A 15,566-nucleotide genomic window follows, 5' to 3' on the forward strand; every position below is an offset into this window, starting at 1 on the left:
ACCCCCATAGCGTGTGCCCCCAGGACCCCCTGATATGTGCCCTCCCAACCCCCATAGCCTGTGCCCTCAGGACCCCCTGATATGTGCCCTCCCAACCCCCATAGCGTGTGCTCTCAGGACCCCCTGATATGTGCCCTCCCAACCCCCATAGCGTGTGCCCCCAGGACCCCCTGATATGTGCCCTCCCAACCCCCATAGCGTGTGCCCTCAGGACCCCCTGATATGTGCCCTCCCAACCCCCATAGCGTGTGCCCCCAGGACCCCCTGATATGTGCCCTTCCAACCCCCATAGCATGTACCCTCAGGACCCCCTGATATGTGCCCTCCCAACCCCCATAGCGTGTGCCCCCAGGACCCCCTGATATGTGCCCTCCCAACCCCCATAGCGTGTGCCCTCAGGACCCCCTGATATGTGCACTCCCAACCCCTATAGCTGTGGCTGTGTGTGAGAGAGGCAGGGGCTGGACGGGATTGCCGTGTGTCTCATTGTAGAGGGGAGTTTGTGAGACTACAATATCCAGCATGTCTATGGAGGAGGAGCTCTCCCCCCCTTTCTCTTCTCCCCCTTTTTCTTCTCTCCTCCCTCCCTTCCCATCCTTTACCCCCCTCTGTCCTCACTTCCTTTCTGTCCTCCCCCCCTCTCTCCCCCCTCCCTCTCTCCCCCCCTTCCTCCCTCCCTCTGTCATCTCTCCCTCCCTCTGTCATCCCTCCCTCCCTCCGTCATCCCTCCCTCCCTCCGTCATCTCTCTCCCTCCCTCCCTCCCTCTGTCATCGCTCCCTCCCTCTGTCATCCCTCCCTCCGTCATCTCTCTCTCCCTCCCTCTGTCAACCCTCCCTCCCTCTGTCATCTCTCTCTCCCTCCCTCTGTCATCCCTCCCTCCCTCTGTCATCCCTCCCTCCCTCTGTCATCTCTCTCTCCCTCCCTCTGTCATCCCTCCCTCCCTCTGTCATCCCTCCATCCCTCTGTCATCCCTCCATCCCTCCGTCATCTCTCTCTCCCTCCCTCTGTCAACCCTCCCTCCCTCTGTCATCCCTCCCTCCGTCATCTCTCTCTCCCTCCCTCCCTCTGTCATCCCTCCCTCCTTCATCCCTCCCTCCCTCCATCATCTCTCTCTCCCTCCTTCCCTCCCTCCCTCTGTCATCGCTCCCTCCCTCCCTCTGTCATCCCTCCCTCCCTCCGTCATCTCTCTCTTCCTCCCTCTGTCATCCCTCTGTCATCCCTCCCTCCCTCCGTCATCTCTCTCTCCCTCCCTCTGTCATCCCTCCCTCCCTCTGTCATCCCTCCCTCCCTCCGTCATCTCTCTCTCTCTCCCTCCCTCTGTCATCCCTCCCTCCCTCCGTCATCTCTCTCTCCCTCCCTCTGTCATCCCTCCCTCCCTCTGTCATCCCTCCCTCCCTCCGTCATCTCTCTCTCCCTCCCTCCCTCCCTCTGCATTGAAAGGGGTCACGCTGGTTATTCTGCATTAAAGGGGTCACGCTGGTTATTTTCCATTAAAGGGGTCACGCTGGCCATTCTGCATTAAAGGGGTCACGCTGGCCATTCTGCATTAAAGGGGTCACGCTGGTTATTCTGCATTAAAGGGATCACGCTGGTCATTCTGCATTGAAAGGGGTCACGCTGGTCATTCTGCTTTGAAAGGGGTCACGCTGGTCATTCTGCATTGAAAGGGGTCACGCTGGTTATTCTGCATTGAAAGGGGTCAGGCTGGTTATTCTGCATTGAAAGGGGTCAGGCTGGTTATTCTGCATTGAAAGGGGTCAGGCTGGTTTTTCTGCATTGAAAAGGGTCAGGCTGGTTTTTCTGCATTGAAAAGGGTCAGGCTGGTTTTTCTGCATTGAAAGGGGTCAGGCTGGTCATTCTGCATTGAAAGGGGTCATGCTGGTCATTCTGCATAGAAAGGGGGCACGCTGGTCTCTCTGCATTGAAAGGGGGCACGATGATCTCTCTTCATTGAAGGATGGCACGGCATGCTGGTTATTCTGCATTGAAAGGGGTCAAGCTGGTTATTCTGCATTGAAAGGGGTCACGCTGGTCATTCTGCATTGAAAGGGGGCACACTGGTCTCTCTGCATTGAAAGGGGGCACGCTGGTCATTCTGCATTGAAAGGGGGCACACTGGTCATTCTGCATTGAAAGGGGGCACGCTCGCCATTCTGCATTAAAAGGGGGCATGCTGGTCATTCTGCATTGAAAGGGGGCACGCTGGTCATTCTGCATTGAAAGGGGGCACGCTGGCCATTCTGCATTGAAAGGGGGCACGCTGGTCTCTCTGCATTGAAGGGGGGCACAGCATGCTGGTCTCTCTGCATTGATGGGGGCACACTCTACCTTGATTACTGAAGGCCCCTTTCACACTTTTGTGACCTCAAAGTCACGCAATTTTTAACAGCGTTTTTTGCCGCAAAGCAATGCCTATTACATTTTTCTGTTTGCGCCCCCCAAAAGGGGGCATTTGGGTTGGATGGAGCTGGGGTGGGCATATGGGGTGGATGGAGGTTGGATGGGTGTTTGGGATAGATAGTGCTAGGGTGGGCATTTGGGGTGGATGGAGCTAGGGTGGGCATTTGAGGTGGATAGAGCTGCTGGGGGCATTTGGGGTGTATGGGGGGGGGGTGTATGGAGCTGGGTGGGCATTTGGGGTGTATAGAGCTGGGGGGGTGGATGGTGCAGAGTCTGACCCCTGCATTCTGTACATTACATACTCCTGTCCCCTGCATTCTGTACATTACATACTCCTGTCCCCTGCATTCTGTACATTACACACTCCTGCACTATATACACAATAGTGTACATTATATACTTCTCACCAAAGTCTTCATTGTCCCAACAGTTGCTGGTTGCTATGCAGTCTCTGACTATTTTAATGAAGTTCATCTTTAAGGTAGGCTGAGCAATCAAAGCATATTTTATGAGTACTAGGAAGTCTGGGTTTTGTTTACCCTATCCCTTAAGCCCCTCCCACTGCTAAGCAATTGGCCACACCCACTACGCGCGCCGCAGGTTTCATTTCCCTTTCAGTGTCCCTCATTGCGAAGTTCAAAAGTTGGGAGGTATGCCACACAGCAATATCGATTGTAGTTTGTAGAACACACTGTCTGACCCTAAAAATCAGCAGACTCTGTCCCTAAAAGGATTGCTAAGATCGTAGAGCGGTCACTGCAAACCCCACCCCACACAGCAATATCGATTGTAGTTTGTAGAACGCACTGTCTGACCCTAAAAATCAGCAGACTCTGTCCCTAAAAGGATTGCTAAGATCGTAGATCGGTCACTGCAAACCCCACCCCACACAGCAATATCGATTGTAGTTTGTAGAACACACTGACCCTAAAAATCAGCAGACTCTCTCCCTAAAATGCCTACAACTCGCCCTGCCTAACACACTCTGACCTGTCCCTCAATTCTATCCGGACACAAATGTTTTTTTTTCCTGTCTGTCCCTAATCAGCAGCCAGCACGTTGATGTGTGCTCTCTCCCTGAACTAAACAGCAGAATGACGCCGCAGCGGCGCTGCCTCGAACTTATAAAGACTTGGTCACATGCTTCAGACGGCCAATCACAGCTACTGATACATTTGTAGGCATGGCTGGGATGGCTTAGGCACACCAGTTAAACGCTTGTTGATTGGCTGTTGAAAGCCCGCCATGAAAAGCGCGCCAAAGCATGCAAAACCCGGAAATAAAACGACCGAACACGGATTTTTACCCGAATATACAGTAAAGTTTTCGGGTCCGTGTTCGGGTAACAAAAATCCAATTATTCGGTACGAACACGAATAATACAGTCCGTGTTCGCTCAACCCTACTCGCCAGGTATATGCGCGCAAGCCCCTTTCAATGCAGAGCGCCACAGCATTGTCCCCAATCACTGCAGAGCACCACAGCATTGTCCCCAATCACTGCAGAGTGTCCACAGCATTGTCCCCAATCACTGCAGAGCACCACAGCATTGTCCCCAATCACTGCAGAGTGCCACAGCATTGTACCCCAATGATTGCAGAGTGCCCACAGCATTGTACCCCAATGATTGCAGAGTGCCCACAGCATTGTACCCCAATGATTGCAGAGTGCCACAGCATTGTACCCCAATGATTGCAGAGTGCCACACAGCATTGTACCCCAATGATTGCAGAGTGCCACAGCATTGTACCCCAATGATTGCAGAGTGCCACAGCATTGTCCCCCAATCAATGCAGAGACCAGCGTTCGTGCTCCCTTCAACCCAATGCACTTACCTGGCGGCGGCTCGGCTATCGGCGGCGGCGGGAAGGTGAGCGGCTTCTCCCTCGTCCTCTTCTGTGGCGGGAACCGGCGGGCGGCCTCTCCTCTTCTCTGCAGCGGGAACCGGCGGGAAGGTGAGCGGCGGTGACGGTGAGTGACTGACGCACGCACCGGCACCGCCCCCATTGCAACGTCATGGATCGGATGTCCTGGATGATGATTGGTCCAGGCTGGAGACTGGACCAATCACAGCCAGGACATCACGAAGGTGGGGGTGGCCAAGCGCTCTTTCCTGCTCCCAGGTTACGCCCCCAGAAGGCAGCCAATCTGCGCCTTTCTGGGTAGTAAACCCCACCCCCCCCCTTTAGCCACCACATAGGTCGGAACACCGGCGACAGGGGCGTTGCTAGGTGAGAAAAAGACCAGGGGCTTCAGCCCAAACCTAAATTTGATGACCCCGCCCACATTTTAAAGTAAGTCCCGCCCAAGCTCCACCCAATGCCCCATCATCAAATTTTATAAAATGTGACCACACGCATGTTAATCTCTCAACTTTCCAATCTCCACTTTTACTTGTAACTCTTCCCTTAAAAGCAATTGAGAGCACCAATTATGGCAATCAGGGTGTCCTATGCAGAAGCCTTTCTGGAGGCTCCTATGGAACTGCTTAAGTCATTTTCGAAATAGCAGAGGTCCCAGAACATCCACAACACACAAGAGAAATTCATTTCCCAGTAGCCTAGACGAAGCACCAACACCAAATCTTTCCAAATTAGCTGTAAACAGAAAATGGTGAGTCAGTTCCTCTATGACTTCCTGGGAAAGTTGAACATCAAGAACTTGTTCAAGAAACAATGCACAAAACAAAATGTTACTTATCTGACATCACACTAGCAAAAGGTGAATTCTAATTGGTTGTCACAGGGTTTAGGGTGCCTTTTACAGTTTCAGTAAATTAGGTTGAAAGGCTGCAGACTGCAGACATCATACAGGAGATGGTCAGAGACTGTGGACGTGATACAAGAGATGGTCAGAGACTGTGGACATGATACAAGAGATGGTCAGAGACTATGGACATGATACAAGAGATGGTCAGAGACTGTGGACGTGATACAAGAGATGGTCAGAGACTGTGGACGTGATACAAGAGAGGGTCAGAGACACTGGACGTGATACAAGAGAGGGTCAGAGACACTGGACGTGATACAGGAGATGGTCAGAGACACTGGACGTGATACAAGAGGTGGTCAGAGACACTGGACGTGAAAAAAGAGGTGGTCAGAGACCGTGGACATGATACAAGAGATGGTCAGAGACTGTGGACGTGATACAAGAGATGGTCAGAGACTGTGGACATGAAAAAAGAGATGGTTAGAGACTGCAGACGTGACAAAAGAGATGGTTAGAGACTGCAGACGTGACAAAAAAGATGGTTAGAGACTGAGGACATCATACAGGAGATTGTCAGAGACTGCGGACATGATACAAGAGATGGTCAGAGACTGCGGACATGATACAAGAGATAGTCAGAGCAGTGGCGGCTGGTGCTCAAAATTTTTTTGGGGGGGGGGGGGCGCAAACAGAAAAATTTAATAGACATTGCTTTGCGGCAAAAAACGCTGTAAAAAAATTGCGTGACTTTGAGGTCCCAAAAGTGTGAAAGGGGCCTTCAGTAATTAAGGTATAGTGTGCCCCCTTTCAATGCAGAGAGACCACAGCGTGCACCCTTTCAATGCGGCGAGACCAGCGTGCCCCCTTTCAATGCAGAGAGACCAGCGTGTCCCCTTTCAATGCAGAGTGACCAGCGTGCCCCCTTTCAATGCAGAGTGACCAGCGTGCCCCCCTTTCAATGCAGAGTGACCAGCGTGCCCCCCTTTCAATTCAGAGAGACCAGCGTGCCCCCCTTTCAATGCAGAGAGATCAGCATGCCCCCTTTCAATGCAGAGAGACCAGCGTGCCCCCTTTCAATGCAGAGAGACCAGCGTGCCCCCTTTCAATGCAGTGACCAGTGTACATGTCCCCTTCAATGCAGTGACCAGCGTACATGCCCCCTTCAATGCAGTGACCAGCGTACATGCCCCCTTCAATGCAGTGACCAGCGTACATACCCCCTTCAATGCAGTGACCAGCGTACATGCCCCCAATGCAGTGACCAGCGTAAATGCCCCCTTCAATGCAGTGACCAGCGTACATGCCCCCTTCAATGCAGTGACCAGCATACATGCCCCCAATGTAGTGACCAGTATACATGCCCCCATTGCAGTGACCAGTATACATGCCCCCAATGCAGTGACCAGTATACATGCCCCCAATGCAGTGACCAGTATACATGTCCCCAATGCAGAGATCAGCGTGCGTGCCCCCAATGCAGTGACCAGTATACATGTCCCCAATGCAGAGATCAGCCTGCGCACCTCCAATGCAGTGACCAGCATACATGCCCCCAATGCAGAGATCAGCGTGCATGCATCCAATGCACCGACCAGTATACATGTCCCCAATGCAGAGATCAGCATGCGTGCCTCCAATGCAGTGACCAGCATACATGTCCCCAATGCAGAGATCAGCGTGCGTGCATCCAATGCAGTGACCAGTATACACGCCCCCAATGCAGTGACCAGTATACATGTCCCCAATGCAGAGATCAGCGTGCGTGCCTCCAATGCAGTGACCAGTATACATGCCCCCAATGCAGTGACCAGTATACATGTCCCCAATGCAGTGACCAGTATACATGTCCCCAATGCAGAGATCAGCGTGCGTGCCCCCTTACTTACCTGGAGCAGCAGCGGCAGCGATCGGCTCCTCCTCAGTCCCCCGAACGGCTTCTTCTGCTCGGTCCCGGCGCGTCTCTTCCAGTACTTCCGGTCCCGCCTCCTCCTGGGCCAATGGCATGGGGTTTGCCTTTCGGCCAATCAGGAAGCGTGTATCGGACGCGCTTCCTGATTGGCCAGGAGGAGGATAGGTGTGACAATAGCGAATTTTCATTCGCTATTGTCACACAATGGGTGGGCTCGGGACGCACTGCTCTGCGCCCCGAGACCACCCTTTCCATCGCCTGGCTCTAATCAGGGGATGAAAAAAAAAATCCCCCATTTAACTCCATGCGTCCAGCGCCCCTGCTTGCAGATTGGGGGGCCGGACGCATGGATGGGGGGGTGGCGCCCCTGCGCCCCTAACAAGCCGGCCGCCACTGGGTCAGAGACTGCAGACGTGACAAAAGATATGGTCAGAGACTGCAGACATCATACAAGAGATGGTCAGAGACTGTAGTTATGATAGAAGATAGAAAAGCACTAGGGGGGCCGGAGAGCACAGGGGAAACAGAGAGCACTGGAGATGCTGAAGGGCAGGAGGGGGCGACAGGAGAGCATTGGGGGGGGGCTGGAAAGAATTAAGGGGGGGTTTGGAAAGCATTGCAGGGGGGTTGGAAAGCGCCGGGGTTGGAGAGCACTGGGGTGGGGGGCAGGGAAACCCAGGGGGACAGAGAGAACGGGGGGGCTGGAGAGCAATGGGGGAAACTGTAGATCACTGAGGTGGGGGGGCCAGAGAGCATGGGGGGGGAGAGCTGAAAACCACTGTGGTGAGCTGAAGAGCACATGGGGGGGGCAGGAGAGAGGGGGGCTGAAGAACAATTGGTGGGGGTGTTGGAAAGTGGGGGGGTGTTAGACAGCACTGGGGGGCCCGGCCAGCAAAAGAAGTTGTATAGGAGGGGGATGGGGCAGCTGCATATAGAGGATTTGATTTTTCCATATTCCTTCTGCAGCTGCTGAATGCCTGCAGAAGGGAGAGGAGAATCAAGCATCCAGCAGCTGCAGGAGGACTATGTAAAGATCAATTCCTCCATACGCAGCTGCCCCTTCCCCCTCCTATAGAGTCACATAGGGAGCCTTGCTTTGGCACTCACCTGCGGCCATCGCCGTTGCCTCTGTTCTGACAGAACACCACCTCTGATCTACAGCCGGAAGAAGAGGGAGGCGGAGCCGATTTTACGCCCCGAGGAGGCATTTAAAATCCTGCGCCGATCTGTGCATTAAGAGCCTCTCCTGCTGGTCACGTGACGAGTGACATCACTGGTTGCTAGATGCGTCGCCAGGCGATAGTAGCAACCAGTGTGGCAGGAGAGGGGAAGCATGTTAGACAGTGGACGGACACTCGGGGCTAATTACAGTAAATCATCCACACCAGACTCGGGGCTTTTTGCGGGCACATGCCACTGACCGGCGATGTACTAAACTGGGGGGGATTTCACCATACCTGTCCCCCCCGCATTATTTCCTGGGGGGGATGTGTCCCCCCCGTCCCCCCCGGTTCCTACGCCCATGATCACAGGTCTCTGTGGTCATTTTACAAGTCCCTCTCAAATACAGTTAGAAAACCTTCCCCTAAGCTCACACTTAAACCTTTGATCGGCCCTGGGTTAGCCCCTTTCCTGCCAGTGTCATTAGTACAGTAACAGTGCATATTTTTAGCACTGATTACTGTAGTAATGTCACTGGTCCCCCCAAAAGTGTCAAAAATGTCAGTTAGGGGCCCGATCTGTCCGCCGCAATGTCGCAGTTCTGCTAAAAATCAAAGATCACCGCCATTACTAGTAAAAAATAAATACAAATTACATCAATCTTTCCCCAGATTTGAAGATTTGTAGATGCGATAACTTTTGTGCAAACCAATCAAAATATGCTTATTGGGATTTTCTTTTACCAAAAATATGTAGCAGAATACAAATTGGCCTAAAATGATGAAAAAATTTAATTTTTTATTTTTTTTTATTGGGAATGTTATATAGCAGAAAGTGGAAAATATCTATTTTTTTTTTTTTTAGAATGGTTGCTCTTTTTTTGTTTATTAAAAAGACAGAGATTCCTGCGAGCAACCTCTTTGTGATAAATTTTTAAAATGACACTTCACTTCTCATAAAAAAGTGCAATTGAGCTATTAAATATAAAATAGTGTTGCGCAGGATAAAAATCTATTTGAATAAATATTGGTGATATAGTGTATAGATAAATCCAAAAATAAATAATCACTAAAATATAAAATTAAATAAATATCTGTGCTGAAGTGATCAAATATATCCCTATACCGTGTTTCCCCGAAAATAAGACCGGGTCTTATATTAATTTTGGCTTCAAAAACCACACTAGGGCTTATTTTCAGGGGATGTCTTATTTACGGTATGTACAATGACTATCTTCAAATGATTGTAACCCTAAAATAAATATCCTGATCCTTTAAAGCATGATAGACAGCACAGTGCTTGTGCTTTGTCAGTTAGCCCTCTCTATGTTCTAAAAAGCCTAGAATAAAACAATAAAATGTTAAAAAAAAGTTCTCTCCCCCGGTCAGCTCAGAAATCAGCATTATGACATTCTGTCCAATGCTTATGTTTATTCATTCACAAAAATAAACCTTGGATAAAGTCATTGTAAAATTATGTAATCGATTTTGTCAAAAGATTATATAATGTGCAGTGTGTCTCCTTTTGTAACTTTATTGTGGAAAATACCTTATTTACAGCACCGCTGGGCGCTCACGTGACCCTCTGGAGCTCTACTTTCCCTCTCCGAATACTGCAGAAGGAGGGGCTGAGATCAAAGATTTTATTAGGGCTTATTTTCGGGGTAGGGCTTATTTTGCAGCCATCCCTGAAAATCATGCTAGGTCTTATTTTCAGGGTAGGGCTTATTTTTAGGGAAACAGGGTAGTTACTCAATAATGTTCAATAATATTCCATAAAAACAATATCCTTGATCAAATAGTGACAGTGAATAAATAGTGAATTATAAGTTTAAAAACCAATATTAATAATAATAATATGACTGTGCAATGTCACCAATAAACAATAAATATATGTGCAATAATAAGCAATAATAAAGACGTTATATATATATAAATATGATTGTAGTGTCCAATAAATTCCGTGATATAAAGTGCCAAAAACCAGTCCTCTATATGTGCTCAAGGCACCAGATGTGTGGCTGTGCTCCCAAAACCAAGTGAGTGACCAGGGTGTCCCTGCTTTATCCTACTTGTGCACCCCCTTGTGATTGGGCGCTCACCTTGTGTAAAAAATAAATGCGCTCAAATGTTGAATGCCTGGCGGTTCCAGGTGATCTATTCCCATAGATTAGCCAATCTTCTCCTTAGCAATCTTGTATTGGATGTAATTAAATATAAGTGCTAAATATCTGGTAGTTCCCAGAATCCTTATCCCAGACATTCAACATTTGAGCGCATTTATTTTTTACACAAGTTTAGCACCCAATCACAAGGGGGTGCACAAGTAGGATAAAGCTGTGACACCCTGCAGGAGAGGGGCACCTTGTACCACATCTTCTGGCATTGCCCCCTGATCCGGGGCTTCTGGTCAGAGGTTCGTAGGGTCTCCCAACTGATGACGGAACGTGTCATCCCGGATGACCCGGCCTTCTTTTTACTGCACTGCACTGGCATTGCCCCTAAGCGATACAAACGCTCTGTGCTCAGACATCTTACTGATGTGGCTAAATCCTGCGTCGCCCTCTGTTGGAAAAGCACCTCTCCCCCTACAATCTCTCTCTGGTTGCGTAGAGTCAAATGGCTTAATGACTTGGAGGACTTGGTGCTTACGGCACAGGGTAGGAAGGAGCAATATACCAAAACCTGGGCATGCTGGAACACGTTTATCCTGTCTGCTGAAGGCCTGGCTCTGGACGGAGTCCCCGGTTCCCCTACTATCTGATTGGCGATGGGGTTGCCCGTACGGGATGAATTCTTCTTGATCTCCCAACATCAGCCGAGCTTATACCCTTTGTTAACCACAGGTCCCACCCGCTGCTCCACTCCACTGCTCCTCCTTTTTCTCTCCCCTGACCTTCCTGCCCTTATCATCCTTGCCTTTGTTCTCCCCCCCACCTGTCTCCCCCCTTCCCACATCTGTTCTCGTCATTTGACCTCTGAGGTCCAGGTTTTTCTGAACATCCTCCTTCTGGTTTTCATAAGGTTGCTGTTCCAGTTATCTACATGAGCATCGTTTTTTGACACGACGCACGCCCCATGTTCAGTCTTACTGGGGTCTGCTATACCACTCTTTACTACAATGCCACTGTTATGCTGTTTGAATTGTCCTTTTATGTAATGCTGATTTATGTGCAGGCATTTAGATCGGATGTTTCATGTACTATATTTTGGACTTGTGTTCTAATTTCAATAAATTTTTATTGAGAAAACGAGATTACAAAACAGAGTAATGCATTTGGAATCAACAGTGTAATAACAAACAATAAATCAGAACAATCGGTAACATTCATAAGACATTTGTCCCCTAGTATAAGAACTGAGTGGGATACCATGTCATAACATAGCTCAGTATACCCAACCATAACCAATGTGGAATCAGATATTCAACCTGGACCAAGGTGAGGCCCTCCCGCGCACCCCTATCAGGAACCAGCTGTGCGCAGGGAGGGGAACCCCCAGGCCGGAGCAAGGATGAGGTCAGGCAGGGCCCACATGGCTTCCCACTACCCGTTGAAGGTGAAGAACATATCTATAGCCACCCCACGGTCCAGAAACACCAATCAGTATCAGGCAGCTATAGGATGGGGCATGAGAAGAGAATGCCAACTAAGACCTATTAAGGTCCAACCATAAAATTACCGAGAAGAGGAGGGAGGGAAGGGAGGGATAGAATAGAAAAAGAAAGAGGAAAGGGGAATAAGAGAATAGAATTATGTCCAGGGAGAGCTCACCGCCACAAGATCCATCCAATGAGGGAGGCAGGGGTTCTGGTCTCTATAGGGGGACTTTCACATAAATTGCCCATGGTTCCCATGTCGATTCAAACTTAGCTGAAGAATTTTCCAGTATACTAACCAGCCTCTCTTGTGTCATAATCCATGAAATTTTCCGTTTAGCCCTATGGAAGGATACCGTGGGGTGTTCTAATACATACTTTGTATGCTGGTTTTTGTTCAATAAAGAAATTTAAAAAAAAAAAGCTGTGACACCCTGGTCATTCACTTAGTTTTGGGAGCACAGCCACACATCTGGTGGCTTGAGCACAAATAGAGGACTGTTTTTTGGCACTTTATATCACGGAATTTATTGGACACTACAATCATATTTATATATATCGTCTTTGTTATTTTTTGTTTATAGCGCAAAAAAATTAAAATTGCAGAGGTGATCAAATACCACCAAAAGAAAGCTCTATTTATGGGAAAAAAAGAACATCAATTTTATTTTGGTGCAGCGTCTCACAACCGCGCAATTGTCAGTTAAAAATAACGCAGTGCCGAATCACAAAAATGGCCTGGTCATAAACGGAGTAAAACCAAAGGGTTAAGGGGTCCAGATGTGGTTAATATATATTTTTTTTTGATAGATAAACTATATTTATTTGTAATGTAATCTTGTCTGGTCTCAATAATTAAATATATTTAAAATAAATACATGTGAAAATATCTGCTTTTCAATGCAACCTTGAGAAAACTGCATGCAGACAAACACTGAAAACATTTAGGCCTATAACCATCTACATCTAGGTCTATGTATCTTGCACAGATAATCAAACATTCACAATATACAGTTCAGAAATGGAAACATACCAGTTTTCACCCGAACCATGTGGCAATGGTAGTGGTAGGTATCCCATTTTTTCTTCAGGGTGTTATTTTGTCTTTGATTGGTAACTATTAGAGGAAAAGCCAAATAATCTACTGTGTTCATCCCTTTTCAATCACAGGTAAAGATTGAACAGCTGATTCATTGGGTAGCATCACATAACTATTCTTGGAGTGGGTTACTATAGCAACTCATTTGGTGACATCATTGAAGAGGACCATTGCAAGCATATAAAACTACACAATACTGTATATATAATGGGGTGCCAGGGGTTGTGCATACAAGTAAAATTACACCAATTTCTTTTAGCAAAGAAATCCCTTACACATAGAATAAAAGAAGAAATAGAATTTACGACCCTGGATTCCATGTGAATAATGCTTAGTCCTCTTTTTTTCTCATGTAGCTGCAAAATGTTTTATATCAAATAATAAATGACAGATGGCCTTATTTTAAAATTAGTGACTGTAAAGTTTTCGTAGGATAATACATCTGCTGTCTCTAGAAGAAAAGCTGGCTTGTTCATGTGGTATAGGTTACAGATGTATTTTTTTTTTAGGACAGGCTTAACCACTTAAGCCCCGGAAGATTTTACCCCCTTCCTGACCAGGCCCTATTTTGCGATTCGGACAATTGCGCGGTCGTGCGACGCTGTACCTTAACTAATTTGACATCCTTTTTTTCCCACAAACAGAGCTTTCTTTTGGTGGCATTTGATCACCTTTGCGATTTTTTGGTCATGCGCTATAAACAAAAAAAGAGCGACAATTTTGCAAAAATAACAATATTTTTCACATTTTTTTATAAGAAATTCCCCCGCAAAAAAATGTAAAAATCAAATTTTTTTAACATTTTTGCCAATTTGTTTTCTGCTACATATGTTTGGCAAAAAAAAAAATCACAATAAGTGTTGTTTGATTGGTTTGCGGAAAAGTTATTGCGTTTACTAAGGGAAAGATTTTTGTCATTTTTATAGTTTTTTTTTTAACGAGTAATGGCGGAGATCTGCGATTTTTTTTGCGGTACTGTGACATTGCGGCGGACAGATCGGACCCTTGACTGACATTTTTTACACTTTTGGGGGTACCAGTGACATTACTACAGTAATCAGTGCTATACATATGCACTGTTACTGTAAAAATTACACTGGCAGGGAAGGGGTTAACTTTATTGGGGAAGGAGGGGTTAAGTGTGTCCCTAGGGGCGTGCTTCTTACTGTGCAGGGATGTGGCTGTGTGTGTAACAGCAGAGATCTATGGTCCTACATAGCAGGACCGTTAGATCTCTGCTGTTACACAGGGAAGAATGACAGGAGGCTTTGTTTACATTAGCCGCCTGCCTTTCTCCCTTCACAGCGGACGATCGCGAGTGACCGGCGGACATCGTGTCCGCCAGTCACACGCGCGGACTTGTTAGGGAACGCGCCTCCGGCGGCGCGCGCTCGCCCGCTATTGGCTCCCAGGCTAGTGACGTACCGGTACGTCACTTTGCCTGACCGGGGCTGACCGCCGCAGTATATGTACTTGCGGCGGTCGGCAAGTGGTTAAAAAAAGAACACCACCCCACTGATTGATGGATAACAAGAAAACAAGCCCTAATGCCCCATACACACGTGCAGATTATCTGCAGACTTTTGTCTGCAGACTTACCAAAACCATATAATATGAGGTCAAACCTAAACACTTTCAATTCGTATGCAATCCGGCAGGCCCTTGCACTACATAGAAAAGGTAAGTCTGCAGACAAAAGTCTGCAGATACTCTGCACATGTGTATGGGGCATTACTGACCTCAATAGCTGTAGACACTGAGGTTGATTTATTAAAACTTGAGAGTGCAAAATCTGGTGCAATTGTCTATGGTAGCCAATCAGCTTCGAACTCTAGCTTGTTCAATTAAGCTTTGACAAAAAAAAAAAACACAAAAAAAAAACAACTGGAAGCTGATTGGTTTCTATGCAGAGTTGCACAAGATTTTGCACTCTCACATTTTAGTAAATCAACCCCACTGTGTAGCAGTATTAACCTTTCTCAGCAGTGGCTTGGCAGCCTTCCTGCCTTCAAATCTCTAATGTTAATACAGAGCAGGGGGGAGTGAGGGGCCAGAGGGAGCTGAGCTGCTGAGAGAACGACTAGGGCCCCTTTAAAACTTGTGCGACTTATCCTGCGACTTGGGACTGCAAAGTCACATGACAAGTCAAACCCTATGATTTCCCATGGGTACCATTCATATCAGTGGGACTTCAAGTTGCAGTGACTTCAAAGTAGTCCCTGCACTACTTTGGCCCGATTGTGATGCAACTTGAGGTCCATAGACCTCAAGATTACACAGGCATTGCATCAAAGTCCTATCAAAGTCACGTGACTTTCAGGTCGTACAAGCGTGAAAGGGGCCTTACATAGCTTTAGTGCCTATGCTGTAATAATTTGTACCAGTGCATCTTAGTAACTGAACAGCAATAACTGAATTAATCAAGCCTCCACTGACTACCAATGAAATGGGCATTAACCATGACTATGAAGTGGGCACTGACCACAAAGGGTGAATTGGTCACCAGCTATGAAGGAGACACTGGCCACCAACTATAATGATGGCACTTTCAACTGACTATGATGGGGGTAAGGACCACCTCCAATGAATAGGCAGTGACCACAACTAATGTAGAGGCACTGACCACCACCTTTTAAGGGGGTACTGACCACCACAACATTAAAAGGGTCACTAACTCTGCTTAACTA

At 47.8% G+C, this 15,566-nt stretch overlaps 1 protein-coding gene across 1 annotated transcript in view; it reads right to left on the bottom strand.

Annotated features, from left to right (window-relative positions):
* Positions 1-12,979, bottom strand: part of LOC309567413 (sperm axonemal maintenance protein CFAP97D1-like) — a gene marked incomplete at its 3' end in the record, with an annotated part of 379,099 nt that extends 366,120 nt beyond the window's left edge. The window contains 1 exon segment of the mRNA XM_082272813.1: positions 12,814-12,979. Coding sequence (XP_082128939.1) covers positions 12,814-12,934 — 121 coding nt within the window. The 5' untranslated portion in view covers positions 12,935-12,979.
* Between the last annotated feature and the right edge of the window lie 2,587 nt (positions 12,980-15,566).

The sequence above is a fragment of the Pelophylax lessonae genome (genome assembly GCF_965119305.1).
Source record: "Pelophylax lessonae genome assembly, chromosome: 11".
Lineage (NCBI taxonomy): Eukaryota > Metazoa > Chordata > Amphibia > Anura > Ranidae > Pelophylax > Pelophylax lessonae.